This window comes from Notothenia rossii, assembly GCF_949606895.1.
Source record: "Notothenia rossii genome assembly, chromosome: 7".
Classification (NCBI taxonomy): Eukaryota; Metazoa; Chordata; class Actinopteri; order Perciformes; family Nototheniidae; genus Notothenia; species Notothenia rossii.
In genome coordinates, this window is record NC_136905.1 from 72,083,622 (window position 1) to 72,098,158 (window position 14,537).

The following is a 14,537-nucleotide window of genomic DNA, read 5'->3' on the forward strand; positions in this document are numbered from 1 at the left end:
ATTTGTGTCAACCACAGATCTTATATCGAGCTATTTTCCAAAATCCTATAGAGAGGCGAAGAAGTCCCTCCCATTTCGGAGGAACTCCATGGGACCTTATTTCAGGAAAATTATGTATTGAAGTCAATGGCGAGAGAAAAGTTATGCGGTGCCCCCACAAATAGAATCAAATTGCGTGGGAAACACTGTACCTTGTTAGTGTTAGCTAGCTAACATTAACGTTACCATTACACTCGTTTAACACTCACCTCGGCTCTCACGGAACTGACTAACTCCCCTTTTGTGTATGTACAGCTCTCAACATGCCCAGACTTGTAGTGATTTTCTCCTCGTTTAATACTTTTCGCGTCATTCTGAAATAAAGAGGGGAAATGTGCTAACGTGACGGCCGTCTTGGTGTTGGTGACGTGTATTGTGCGCAACCAGAGATGTAGTTCATTGAGCGGTTTCACACCCAAAAAAAGTGTTACTTCACAGTTTTACGACAATTTAGTTTTTTTTGACTTGCCAAAATTAACTTTTAAATGGACAAACATCATATGTGTAATTCATGGCACAATTCAAACGGGATCGAAAGATAACTTTTCTCTCGCCATTGACTTCAATACATAATTTTTCCGAAATAAGTTCCCATGGAGTTCCACCGGAAATGGAGGGACTTCGGCTCTCTATTGACCGTGGCCGTTTCTCAAAGTCGAGTAAACCTGCTGCAGAGCCACTATTTCAAGTATACTACGTCATCGAGTGGCGCCGAAGGAGTGTTTAAATGCATGTTAAATGCCCATTATTCTGGGCAATGCTGGGCATTTAACATGCATTTAAACACTCCTTCGGCGCCACTCGATGACGTAGTATACTTGAAATAGTGGCTCTGCAGCAGGTATACTCGACATTGAGAAACGGCCTCTGAGACGAGGGAACCGGTAGTGGTAAAATGCTAACTCACTTCCGGGTTTTAGGACTCGTCACTGCACCACTCTATTATTAAGATAACCACTTTTTGGAGAATTGTGATGGATAAAAAAAGCTGGATTTCATTCATCATTGTCAGAGTAATGAGAGAATATCTCCCATTTGTAATCAGTTAATTAATTGAGCATTTTACATTAAATATGTCCCACATGTTCATCTCTATCCTTACTGGGTACATAGATGTGTTTTTTTTGGTTTTCCAGTATTTTAGTATTCATGAAATCACTTCGCCCTCAAGAGTGGGTGTCCATCTCATGCATGATGAGACAAACCAATATCATTTAACATATGTGACAGTATTGATATCTGGGCTTAGAGATGAATGGTACATAGGCTGTGAAATTCCCACACTGGTGGTAAAAAGAAAAAAAGCCTCCCACCTCTGAGACACTGCAAATGAGTTTGAGTGTGATCGATAGGTGAAGGTGTAAGGATATTCACGGCATGGATACGAAAGGATGATCGAAAAAGAAAGTGGCAGATCTCAAGGAACTGTGAAATGACATCTACTATATAACTTTGACACCAACATCTAAAGTAATACACCTGCAGAGAGAATTGGATGGGATATGGGAAGTTCATTTACTAGAGGAACATAATGTACAATGTTTACCCTTCACAGGAAAAATATCTAGCTCTGCAGAGTTACTACCTGCAGGATCTAAAAGTACAGCTCTTTGGGTAGCCTGTGATATTTTATAAATACACAATTTAAATGCTAATACTTTAAATATTTAAAAATCAAAACTACTGATTTTGCCTTAATTATAAAATGATAAATTCACATTACTCTGCATGGCGATATTCAGGGCTGATTATTTACTTGTCATAAAATAGTTAAAAACAGATGTTAAAATATTGCACGGCCTAATGTAATCTATATCGATAGCTTGTTTTTTTTATACTCAATTTACAATAAAATAACCGGAAGATTGACGCTTTTAAGAGAAATATTGACTAAAATGATAAATACATTATCAAAATGTTAGGTTGGGTTAGGTTGATTCAGGGTTGTAAAATCAGTGAAAGATACAATTTGTTTACAAATTAAATATCAATGATTACTTGGTCAAATGTCTAATACTGAAAGAAAAGTTCTCTGTGTGCTCTGTTAAAATCAAATCAAAGTCTAATTGTGTAATATTAACCCCATAATGATATTCCAAATCATCCTGGTTCAAAGAAGTTAAACCAGGATTGTGAAGTCAAAATCTTAAACACCTGACGACGACATCCATCCATTTTACCAGCTATCAAGGTAGAACATCGTTTCACATTTCGTACATTTCTAATCTGTAGTTTTCAACAGTACAATTAAAAACAAATTTTACAATCCAGTGTCGTGGCTGTCCACTTCGTCCAGCAAACTATACATTCAAATATCCTGGTGTAGTACAGTATCTCTCACTTTAAAAACACAACTGTACAACAGTCATAGTATTTCCTCCGTGCCTTTTTCAGACATTCATCTTGAACTCCTTCCAGAGGGAGACGGGAAGAGGCACACTTGATTTGATCAGATGGAGGTGTAATGTCTCCCAAAGCTGGTGAGTCTAATCTTCTCCGGCAGGATGATGTTCACGGAGTGTTCCGGCTCCTCCTGGCTCGCGCCACCTGCTTCTCTCAGCAGGTGTTCCCTCTGCTGCCGAACGAGCTGGCTGTACTTGGCGTTGGCCAGCCAGGCCTCACAGCGGCCAAAAAACACGATGCCTGTGGTGCCCAGGATGACCAGGCAGGTGAGCAGGGCCAGCATTCCGAAGCAGACCAGCTGACCGTGAGTGACCAGCAGCCCGGGGGAGTGGACTGTCTCCTTCAGGGTGATCTTCAGCAGGTCTCTCTCGGGCGGCCGTAGAAGCTTGTGGAAGGTGTGAGCAGGGAGGGAGTAGTGCTGCGGAGTGAGCGCAAACACTCTGTGGTCCACAGGCCTGGGGCCCACCGGCTTGGACCTGGCCTTGGGTCTGTGCTGCAGGGAGCATGTGGGACCTGCAAACCATTTATGGCAATTGCACTGAAAGTATCCGTCAGGTTGTCCAACACACGTGCCCCGGTTGGCGCAGGGTCTGCCAGCGCAGGGCGAGAGACTGTTGGTGTCATTACAAGTGAACCCAGTGAAGCCAAGCGGACAGATGCATGTGAAGGCCAGGTCGTGGTTTGTGCAGTTTCCACCATTGAGACAAGGGTTAGGCTGGCAGCTGTCAACGCTGATCTCACAGAAGTCTCCGGAAAATCCAGGGGGACATAAACAGGAAGAAGAACCAGCTGAGCCATCGGGATCCCTACATGAGCCTCCGTTCTGACAAGGAGAGCTGAAGGACAGAACAACACAACGTGAATATACAGCAGGGGAAATAAAGCTTGCTATCTAGTAGTGCACAGCTTTACTGTGGAATAGTTTATCCTTTGCTTATGAAGCGGCCATCAGTGATGCAATCTAATCCAATTTACATGTTAATTTCACAAAGTGGAAGGTTGCTTTTGTAGTCATAAATCCATCATTCGCGGGGTCCTCCAGAGGAGTTTATGGGGTCTTTTTATTATTTTATTTTTGACTTTCGCCACACAGGTTATGTTTTCAGCTCAGTTTTTCTGTGTGTAATTTGGTTTTGTCTGTTGAAAAAAATGTATTATAAGGTTTAGCATGTTCTAGTTTTGGAGCTTCATTTAATTTAATTTCAAACCTTTATTTATGCAGGTGAATCCCATTGAGATCATTGATCTCTTTTTCAAGGGTGACCTGCTGCAAGTAGGTTCCACACTAATACATATAAACATAACAGAGAAACAAAAAGGACATCATACAGCATATTTGCAGCGACTACAGTTTACATAGCTAGTGACATTTACAGGTTCCAACAGTTTCCGATTGGATAGCATCTATCCTTGCTTTAAAAACATTTAGTGGAACCAAATTGCTCAGCTTCCATTCCTTTTGCAGACTGTTCCAAGTTAGCGGAGCTGCGCGTCTAAAAGCTATCTTCCCAAAGACAGTCCTACCAGTTGGCACATTTAATAAAACCACAGCATGCGATCTCAGGCAGTAGCCACTTACAATTCGCCGTGAGATCAGGGAGCAGATGTAGGATGGAAGTTTCCCTAACATGGCTTTGTATATAAAAATGTACCAGTGACTGAGCCCTCCGTACAGTTAGTGAAGGCAAACCTGCCCTTGCACTCAGGGTACAGTGATGGGTTAATACTTTACAGTTTGTCACACATCTCAGTGCACACTTTGATAGGCGGCATCTAACTTGATCTGGTAATGGGCAGGTGCATTCATATAGATCAGATCACCATAGTCCAGTACAGGTAAAAAGGTCACAGAGACTAGCCTTTTCCTGGCCTCAAGCGAGAAACAGGACTTGTCCAAATCATCAGAGCACAAATTATGTGATAAGGAAATTCTCAGGAAAAACGACATCCTAACTGGGAAAATTCATCCCCCGTTAATTTGAACAACAGCTCAGACACTGATTTATATTTTTGTTCACTCCGAGCAATAAAATACGACACATCCTCTTAGCGTCCATGTTGTTTTGACATTACGACTTAATCTTAATAGCTCTTGAAATATAGCTTTGGGATTCAGGGTTTCTTAGTTTGTTTTTAAGTGCCTAGTTGCAGCACAATGCAACCAGACTACTCATTAACCCTTACATGCACGAGTGACTGGACCCTACACTCTTCCATAAGTGGGTCAAAAAGGACCCGTATTAGAATAATATGTGTTTTTATGCAATTGTTGTCCTTTTGGTTAAGAAAAATCACTTGTATAATATTCAGTATTACATTTTGGTTCACACTAGAAATATTTTAATATTGAATTTTTCACTATTTATAATTTAATATTTTTTTTTACATTTTGAAAAAAAAACGAAATTCCATAGAAAATGCATGCGGGTAATTTTTGACCCACTTATGGAAGCTTGGGGTAGTAAAACAAAAACTAGAATTTTCTTAAAATTTAAATAAAAAATGTGAATGGAATGATATCCAAAACATGTTTTTTGAGGAATAGCTGGAATATGAAATTATAGAAAAATTTAATTACAAAGATACTTCAAGAATACCACCTCACCGGGTCAAAAAAATACCCACTTATGGAAGCTTGGGGTAGTAAAACAAAAACTAGAATTTCTTAAAATTTAAATTTAAAATTTGAATGGCATGATATCCAAAACATGTTTTTTGAGGAATAGCTGGAATATGAAATGATAAAAAGTTTAATTACAAAGATACTCTAAGAAAACCACCTCACCGGGTCAAAAAAGATCCACTTATGCATCTAAGGGTTAAGGGAAACAGAGGCAGAAATTATTGGATGTCAAAATAAAACGAAGAAAATATTTTCAAACCCAAAACAATCCCATTTCATAAATCATGAGACAAGCATACGCAGCAAGTCATTAGAGCTGACTCATCTTTAAAATGTTTGTTCTTTCTTCAAATTTTGACTTGATTTATCGATTCACTGTGGCTCGTTTCAGCTCTAGAATAATAGACTTATCAATATTGTGGTGTGGATTGCAGTAATTTTTCCAAGCCCAAATGAAAAACAGTGTTAATCTGATCTACTGCAAATGAGAAATCTGTACCAGTAATAATAATAACAACAGGATATAAAAGCAGTCCCTGCTGTAGTGTTGGTGAACAGCATACCCGATTAATGCTTCACAAACTAAATGCACAGATTAAAACTCTGGGATGAAAACAATCAATATCTCTAATACCAGCTCTTATTATTACACAAGTCCCTAACATTCTGTCTGTGAGTGAAACGAGTAATAGCTTTGGAAAACTTTTCAGACATCTCTGGTGTTTCTTAGAGGAGCTGATTAATGAAACCTCACACAGGCCTTTTTAATGGAGATGAATTTCCCTGGAATACAATTGAGGCTCTACTCATCTCGTAAAATGGTAGTATCCAATCCAATCCAACTTTATTTATATAGCACTTTAAAAACTTTAGTAAGAGAAAATATTACTTTATTTTAGAGGATAAGGAGAGAAGCCAATGACATTGAGCTGTAGGCAATTTCATTTTAAGTGTATTATTTAATACCAGGTTGTCTGACAGAGGACAAACATGGTGGGGTTCAAAGTCAGCTTGCTGTGTCTCCACAGAGTCCTCCATGTGTATCTGATGGACAGGAGCAGAACAGTTCAAGCTTGCCTGTTTTTCAGCATTGAAAGAGAAGAGATGAGGCAATTTCTAGAGCTTAAAGGAATGAGGCAACGCTTTTGTTGTGGAGGTTTTCTCTGAAGCAAAACCGTTTTTTTTGTTCAGAATGATGTCTTGAGATCAACAGAAGGCCTGGCTGAACCAACGCCTTCTCCCCCGGACAAAACCAGCGGTGCATTCAGGTGCTTCTCGTCGACTCATTACGTCAAATATTTCCAGGAATCTGCTCTCCAATGGCATAAATAGTAGTACACGTCAACAGTAAATATGGCTCAATTAGACGTACAGTTTCAATGGTTCAATATTACATAATGAAGCCATGCCACACATTGTGGTTAGTACTAGTAAATGTTCTGTATCTATATAACTGGTATTTATCTGTGAGGCTCTGCTTTAACATGCCAAGCCTAATTTACCATCCCTGAAGTTTACCGGATGCCATAGTGTGCCATTTGCAATGTCTTCCTGCAGTTTATTCAACTTTTCTCCTCAGCACAATATCACCACCTGAGGGCAATTTCTTTGTAAAGGTATTGGTAATGTAATAATTTAGGAGGAAAGGACTGTCTAAATGTATCCTTAAACAACGCCTGGGGAGCAGTGGATTGTGGGATACCGGCGAAGTATCACATAAGTTGTCTCCTCTTTAGATAAATTAAGAATGCATTTCTGGTACTGAATAGAGAAGCTTTGGAAATGTGATGCCCGATGACGTCAAAGGATCTCATTATTGCGATCCAGCTTGTGATGCCCTCCATGTTCACATCAACAGCTGCTTCATAAAGGTGAAGAGCACAATACACATGGCTGCCGCTGTATATTTATGACAGACGGGAGCTGCAGAACGAACTCTACAGTATGAAGCCCCTTTCCTTTCTACATCAAAGGATGTGTTTGAAAATTCAAGCCTGCAGGAAAGTTTGTTTTGGCAATGTACTGTAAGCCCAGTAGAGACACACTTTGCTTTTGTTGTTTACAATGTTTTGCAATTGCTGACTGAAAGAAAAGCTGGCCAAAAAAATACAGACGCTTACAAATGACCCTTTAAATAAATGTACCAACAGATGCCAGGGCTGCATTCAGATTATCATTCATTTTAAATGGAACAACCTAAGAGAGTGAATATTGAAATGACATCCTCCATGTTGCCGGAAAACACAAGTTTAAATTAATCAGGACTTTTCTCTGTTACTGCTGGATGTGTAAACCACCAAAAAGTGCTAACAAATTGACTTTGTAAATTATTAAAAGGAGAAATGTCAATGTTGACAAGAACAAATTAAGTAATTTTTCAAGTATTCAATTTTCCCCAAATTGGTTCACTTCTTGTTTTAAGTGTCTTCTTGAATATATTTTATTTTTTTTTCATTTGCAGAGTTGTAGAGCTCAACACCAATAGAGTTAATCCTCCAAGTAAAGTTGACTTTGCAAAAAGAAATAATGAGCTGGAGCCTCATTCAAAAAGTCGGCACCTTGCCAGTTCCCACACTTTAGCATCTCTGTGGGAATTGTGTCAAACTGAGCGTCTCTGCTAGTCTAACAAATGTGCAAACACCCACTTGACTCTTTGAAGTTACAACCACTGAACTGGCTACTGGTCACAAAGTTAAAAACAAAAGAACATGCCATATGTTATCTACTAACCGCCTGCTACCAGTATACACAAACCCCAGTGTGGGACGGTTTTGATGTGCTGCCTCTGGTTTACAAAGTGAGCTGACAGACGTTGTAGACAGAGATATTGATTATTGCTCTATTGGAGCGTTCATTTTCCTAAAATAGAACCTCAAAGCTGCTGGTACCTGTTTGTGAGACACATTCCTCCCTTCAGGTTGCAGTTTTCACCGGTGTATCCGGGGGAACAGATGCACAGGTACCCCCCCTCTCCTGTCTCTATGCAGGTGGCATTACCAGCACAAGGCCTGGATGAGCAAAGGTGGATATCTGTTGCGAAAAAAACAAGCATGCTGTTTTTAGATCTTGTGTGCTCTCGCTCCAACTTCCAGTCTCTGCCTGTTTTTCCCTCCTCTGCTATTTCCATTCTCACACTTGCACTTCCCACCGCGGCATCTTTTCACAGAGAACAAAATTGAGAACATAACCGACCATGTTGCACAGCAAAGCAGCTCATATGCTCCAACAGAATAAGAGATGTACTTTGTGTGCTGATAAGGAGGTCAAACTGAGCCAGAAGCAAGAAATATCTCTCTGTTCTATCTTTGTTTCTTCTATCACTCCAGGGGCAGAAAGTAATTTTCCATGCGATAATGTTAATCACAGATGCTAAAAGAATAATTGCTTAAGTGGTTTTAAATCGGTGTGTCAAGTGGGAATGTAACTTGTGAATTTTAAATCTCTGCAGCGTCATCATTTTTTAAATTGCATGTTTCTTGCTCATTAGCTAAACGTTTCAGTTATTTTGTTGCATATTCTTAAAATAAGATGGACTTTTATTAATCCCTCGTGGGGAGATAGTTTCTCTGCATTTGACCCATCCTAGTGTTGGGAGCAGTGTGCTGCCATTTTGAACGGCACCCGGGGAGCAGTGTAGGGAACGGTACCTTGCTCGGTAGCACTTGGTCTTGCCGGGACTTGAACTGGTGACCTTCCAGTAGCCAAGCCAACTCCCTATCTACTTCGCCACCACTGCCCTACCACATTCTTCATTATTATAAATTATAAATTTTGCCCGTCTAAAAATACGGTGGAATACATCCCAGACACAGACCTCATTCAGTGTTAACCAGTGTGTCCCTGGGGCCATGTGGCTCACCCTGACCTCTGGGATGTCAGTGGGTGTTAGGAGCAGAGATATGAGTATCAGGGGAGCTTAATGAGACTCACCTTTGTCACACAGGCTGCCCACCCAGCCCTCCTCACAGACACACTGCCATGCCTTCTCACATGTGCCGTGCAGACAGCCGGGGAAGGGCACGCACCGGTCACAGTTCTCTCCTTGCCACCCCGGTTTGCACCTAAAATAGGAGAAAGGGGAGCAATCCTGAGCTATAAATATACCACCCACAGAGCTGTAACCTCTTTGTTTATTGCACTTATTGTAAGTCACTTTGGATACAAGGGTCAGCTAATCAAGATGTAATGTAATTCATGCCTTTTAAAAGTGTAATGATAGATTAATGTCATGTTTTGGCATAGTGCACTAATTGGTTAAATGCCTTTTAAAATTATATGAAATGATGAAATTGTTATTTTGGCCCAAAAGTAGATACAGTAGCATTTGCCAGAAAGAAAAAAAACATTACAAACTGGGCATGGTTTTCAGACAGAAGCTTTTGAGCTGTTTGTTAGGATAACAGTGCTTTTTACTGTTGAAACAAAGGGCTGATTTGGCAAATGAATAAACACAACATAGGTGCCAAACATATCTACAAGAAAGAAACGCAGGGTTCCAGTTGGCTGGATTGTGTGGATTGCGTTTCTCTAAGGGAGGAACATTCACATCTCCATCAATGGAAATAAGGTTGCAAAAGCCCTAAGGACATAGTCTATCATCTACAACGGAATCTAGAGTCGTTTTAGTACCTGCACTTCCCGAGCTTCTCACAAAACCCATTTTCTGTGCACCCAGCGTTGCATTCCCAACCTTTGAGAAAGAAACAAAGGGACAGTCGCAGTTTGCATCAAAACATAAAACACTACTGGCAATAAAATATTCATCCATTATACTTTTTATTCTATGAGGAGAGTCTATCGACTCAGAAAATGAGTTTGTCGTTATGACTCAATTTGGCATCTTTTTTCAACATTTCAGATTACCTTTGGCGAAGCCTGTCACGACCAGAATTAAGACCACTGCTGTGAGATGCATCGTAATTGCGAGCAAGACCCCCGTTTGTCCTGCAAAATATAAAGTGAATTAAGTCGCTAAAGGAGCTGTCTTTTGTGCAGAATGCTTAAGATATCAAATTACGCACAAGTTGTATTTTAGGGAAAGAAAATAAACCTTAAATAGACAATTCAGATGTATGCTTTGCAAAGATGGTTAATGTTGTAGCCCACCTAGCAGCTGTAGGGTGTTTATGTATGGAGTTTAAATAAAAGTTGATTTTCATTATGAAAATCACGCTGCACAAATTTTAATATCATTTAAATAATTATGTGTTACTATTCTCTATTAAATTAGGGCTATAATTGACGCACCTGAACCAAATACTTCTGCTCCCAAAGGCATCCATTACGCACAAGCAGAAAAAGACAAAAGACATTTCATTTAGTAGTTTTCACATTTGTATCTAAAAAACCTCTTAAACTGATGATATTGTAGCATCCAGAACGCTTACCTATGTCGCTCCTGCGCTCTGTCTCCAACTACCTTCGGTCATGTTTGATGGGTTTTATGAGACTCGTTTTAATCCAAGCGACGCGGTTGTAAGTGATTCCAAACTGGCACGAGTGGTACGGCTCGCGCGAAGAGGACCTGGAGGTTTTGACGGGACTGCTGCATCGAGCGGCGTCCCAGTGCAACATGCTCCTCCCACCTTTTGAGGGAGAGTGTGTGCACCAGTCTGACCCCCGAGAGAGGGGCTGAAGCTGTAGAGAACATAGGTGCCCATGTTTTATACATGGATTATTGCTTGGAAAGTCTTTAAGGAGAGTGAGAAAGTCCCTGTAAGTTATTCACACTACCATTACTGCTACATTTTCTACACTTTCATTAAAAGATTAAATCTCTATCTAATCTACGTTGTGTTAGGCTGAGTCTGCCATGAGTGGAAGATGCATTCAGATCCATTATTTAAGTAAATGTAGCAATACTATAATGTACACATAATCCTTTCTATCTATTCAAATACCTTAACCATAGAACAAAATTGAATAATCTTTATTGCCATGCCGATGCATGAACATGTGTTTATCCTACCCAGCATAGGAAAAACAGAAACGCATGTACAAAAATAAGTCACAATCTACAAAAAATATATAATCCAATAAAATATATCTTAAAAGTAAATGTATGTATAATGCATCCAAATTTACATTTTGACTGATACATTTTTGTTGATGCATTCATATGAAATATGATGCCTAACCGTATAAGCAACTTGCTGTTGTTGCTGGTTTAAAAATATAAAGTATCTAGTCACTATTAATTTCAGATAAAGGTAGTGAACATTTTCCTGTATTACAGTCAGTGAGGAAATGTCAAATTCCACCCTTGATCTCTGCTGACCATATCATTAAAAAAAAGCATAAAGGAACATTTACCAAAGACTGCTAATTTATAAAGGAAATGTACAATGAAAGAGTCTAGGCTCACTCACCGCCCGTTTTGAAATGATATTGAGTGCCTACCATACATTATAATGCCCTATTCTAATCTTCATTGTTCATTTATTGCTGCCCACTATCTCTCCTCAGCCTTCCCAAGGGCAGTGAATGGTATTCTGCTTCCCACTAAGTATATGGCTTATAGTCCAGGGGAGCTAATTATGAGTTTTGCCTGCCCTCAGACTTTATTAGATCGGCAATAAAGATCAGAAATGGTGGGCGAGCAACCATCATGGGAAATCTAGCACTTTCTAATCCGCTCCACTGTTAATGCCTGTGAATGTGTATGAGGTGCCACCTGTGTCGTTTGAACATTTCCAGTTTTCCGGCTCTATTTTATAATTACATAATTCTGAGCAGACATTAATTGATAAAACGGGCGTGAAAGTGAGAGCAGAAGGGAATCTCCATTTCATTTTTTTACACACAATCAATATGCTTTCGGCAATGAAATACACAGGTGATAAACAGACGAACAAGAGAAAGAGAAAGGGATATATTTCCTCAGATTTGATGTTATCTTTATAGAGGTCTCCAGTCTCATATCCCCACCACTTCACTGCGTCTTCTGTGTCTATTTTCAAACCTCCTGAGATGGAGCTCACAGCCGGGGCGTGACATGCAGCCGTGATGTGTTTCCCTGAGACGGCTACCAACCTGATCCACATCGGTCATTTATTTTAATTAAATGTCTGAGGTTTGTATGTGCTTTATTAAACTCAAGGAGTCATCCATTGATTTGTTTTCATCCCCAGCACTCATCTTGACTGCTATCTGATCTTTTATCTGCTCCGGAGGTGCAGCAGGCTTAAATGAGACATTATAGATCTGAGGTTTTGTTTGTGGAAAGTGTGTTGGTTGTTGCTTTTCTCAAGAGAGATTGAGGGTGAATTTGGTAACCACACAGGCAACAAAAAAAATGTTGTTGTGTACACGCTATTTCATCTGAATGATTATATTAGAGTTGAGATCAATAGTTCATTGATTAGCCGATTGACAGGATATTGTTTTGAGTAATTAGCAAAGCTAGGGCTAACATGCCCAGAATGAAAATGCTAACATGCGGATGTTTAGCAGTTATAATGTTTTTTCTTGTTCATCATCATTAACACTAAGCACAAATTACAAACAAGGCTTAAGAGGAATCAAACCATCCGAGAGACCTACATTGTGACCTGATGATGAAAGTGTTAAAGTATCGCCATCATCCTGAAGAGGAATATGACCATTTGTACAACATTTAAAGGCAATTGATTCAATAGCTGTTGAGAAAAACCACAAGTGGAAACCTCATTGTAGCGCTAGAGGATAAAACATTAGATAACCAAAGGAATAGGGATAAATGGTAGCCATTAATTTCTGTCAAAAAGTGAATGTCAATCCATTTAGTTGTTATTAAGATAATTAACTCTGGATCCAAGTGGTGGACAACGGATTCTTCTAACATTTAAATATTGGTTTGACAAAACAAGATCTTTATCCACTTAGATTCTGAGGAATGGTCGTGGGTATTGTTCACGATTTCCTGATATTTAAATAGACCGTATTAGGTAATTAACACATTCTCAACAGATTAATCGATTATGACTTAACCTTAAATGGCAGTTCTGTGTGCATGTATGTGACAGGTTAAGTTAAAATCACCACCCAGTCTGATGTAATTTGCCGTAATTATGCCTCTGCAGGGAATGGGCGTCTCACTCTGATCTCGATTATACAGGAGTCTTATTTCTAATATCTGTGAAGGTCAGTCCCTCTCGGAGCAGGTGTTCTCCACAGAGGTGAAGAAACATTAAATGACATAGAGGCACACTTAGACCTGCATAAGACTGGCGTAGAGATTGGAAATAAGTTCATCTGAATTCACAGCACGCTGATGCAAAATGTGGAAAGTCTATCAGCGCAATATTAAATCTGATTAAAGGAAGTCCCCATTCAGTCGAAAAATACCAGCCAAGGTTTTGATTCATTTAAACATTTAGATGGCACACGTTGGTTTACAGGAAATGAATCCTCACTATTGAATTCTAAACACAATTAGCTGCACAATAACACGAGGGGTTGCTGGCCAGTTTCTCCCTGTCCACAGGCTGTCATACACCATTAGACAGAAATCACCACAGGTGGAGCTCAATAAGGCTCGCTTACACACATCATGCACAACAGTAAATCTGCCAGGACAATATATGTACAGCACATAAACATAATTGATGTTTTAAATTGGTTAGAGCATCTGGTTAGGCTTTGGATTACAGCCAGCAAATAAAACATTCGGCAGATACGGAGCAGCATTACGATACTTACTGGGTACTGGATACAGCAGAACAAGTACAGGGAATGAATGTGTCGATAAATCACAATGTGGGAGCGGTCCTGGAGAGAAATAAACCTGTGATTACTTTTTTAATTACCCAGTTTATAAGGGAATTACACGGTACAGACAGCTAGCCAACAGATGTAATTGTTGAGGGAAGCGTGTGGTGCAGTGGGTTGTCCGTTGATGTTCGGATCGGGGGAGCACAGGTTCAAACCCCACTGCAGTCAGCATGTCGTTGTGTCGCTGGGCAAGGCACTTCAACCCCAAATTGCCCACAGTACTCAGTATGTAAGTTGCTTTGGATAAAAGCGTCTAACAAGTGACATGTAATGTAATGTATTTCCTGTCATTGTACTAAAGTTGTGTCTTAAATAATGTGGCACATTCACTTACTGTAGGAGACAAATCTGTTTGAAAACTTGATTTAAATATTATAGATTGGGTTCGTGGACCAGCTCACCACGCTATTCTTGTTACTTTGTGCCCATAGAGTTGGTAAAGTAAAATTAATTGTTTTAGCACCTCAATTATTTATGGTCTAATGATTTGACAGGATAAAATGGCTCTTCAACTTTTATAATGTTGGTTTTGATTTAGGAAAAGATCCAACCAAGGATCCTAAAACTACATTACTGTTTACTTTTCCCAGTATTTTATCATTATTTTATTAAATCACACACATACTGTAACTATTAGCTGATATAGATGTATCCTTTTCTTCTTTTTCTATAATAATAATTTTCTTTGGGAAATAAATTGCTTAAATAAATGAGACTTTTG

General features: G+C 39.5%; 2 protein-coding genes across 3 annotated transcripts in view; one reads left to right on the forward strand and one right to left on the reverse strand.

Annotated features, from left to right (window-relative positions):
• begain (brain-enriched guanylate kinase-associated) overlaps nucleotides 1-14,537 on the forward strand; it is a 106,749-nt gene that overhangs the window by 33,103 nt on the left and 59,109 nt on the right. The window lies entirely within an intron of this gene.
• Nucleotides 862-10,589, reverse strand: dlk1 (delta like non-canonical Notch ligand 1). Of its 2 annotated transcripts, XM_079693091.1 has the most exons (7): nucleotides 10,453-10,589; nucleotides 10,313-10,327; nucleotides 9,929-10,009; nucleotides 9,695-9,755; nucleotides 8,996-9,126; nucleotides 7,954-8,095; nucleotides 862-3,278 (listed from the first exon to the last, which is right to left on the reverse strand). In XM_079693091.1, exons 3-7 carry the CDS (start codon nucleotides 9,978-9,980, stop codon nucleotides 2,489-2,491), a joined length of 1,176 nt encoding a protein of 391 aa, XP_079549217.1. In that variant the 5' UTR covers nucleotides 9,981-10,009; nucleotides 10,313-10,327; nucleotides 10,453-10,589; the 3' UTR covers nucleotides 862-2,488. The 2 variants fall into 2 exon arrangements, with proteins under 2 accessions (XP_079549217.1, XP_079549218.1); XM_079693092.1 differs by lacking the exon at nucleotides 10,313-10,327 and having other exon boundaries at nucleotides 10,453-10,544.

What these genes read in the sequence shown, in the direction of transcription:
- dlk1 (XM_079693091.1), bottom strand. Translation starts at nt 9,980, where the DNA reads ATGCATCTCACAGCAGTGGTCTTAATTCTGGTCGTGACAGGCTTCGCC. An exon ending in CGTGACAGGCTTCGCCAAAG is followed by an intron (nt 9,756 to 9,928) that starts GTAATCTGAAAT and finishes TCTTTCTCAAAG; the next exon opens with GTTGGGAATGCAACGCTGGG. An exon ending in GAGAAGCTCGGGAAGTGCAG is followed by an intron (nt 9,127 to 9,694) that starts GTACTAAAACGA and finishes CTCCTATTTTAG; the next exon opens with GTGCAAACCGGGGTGGCAAG.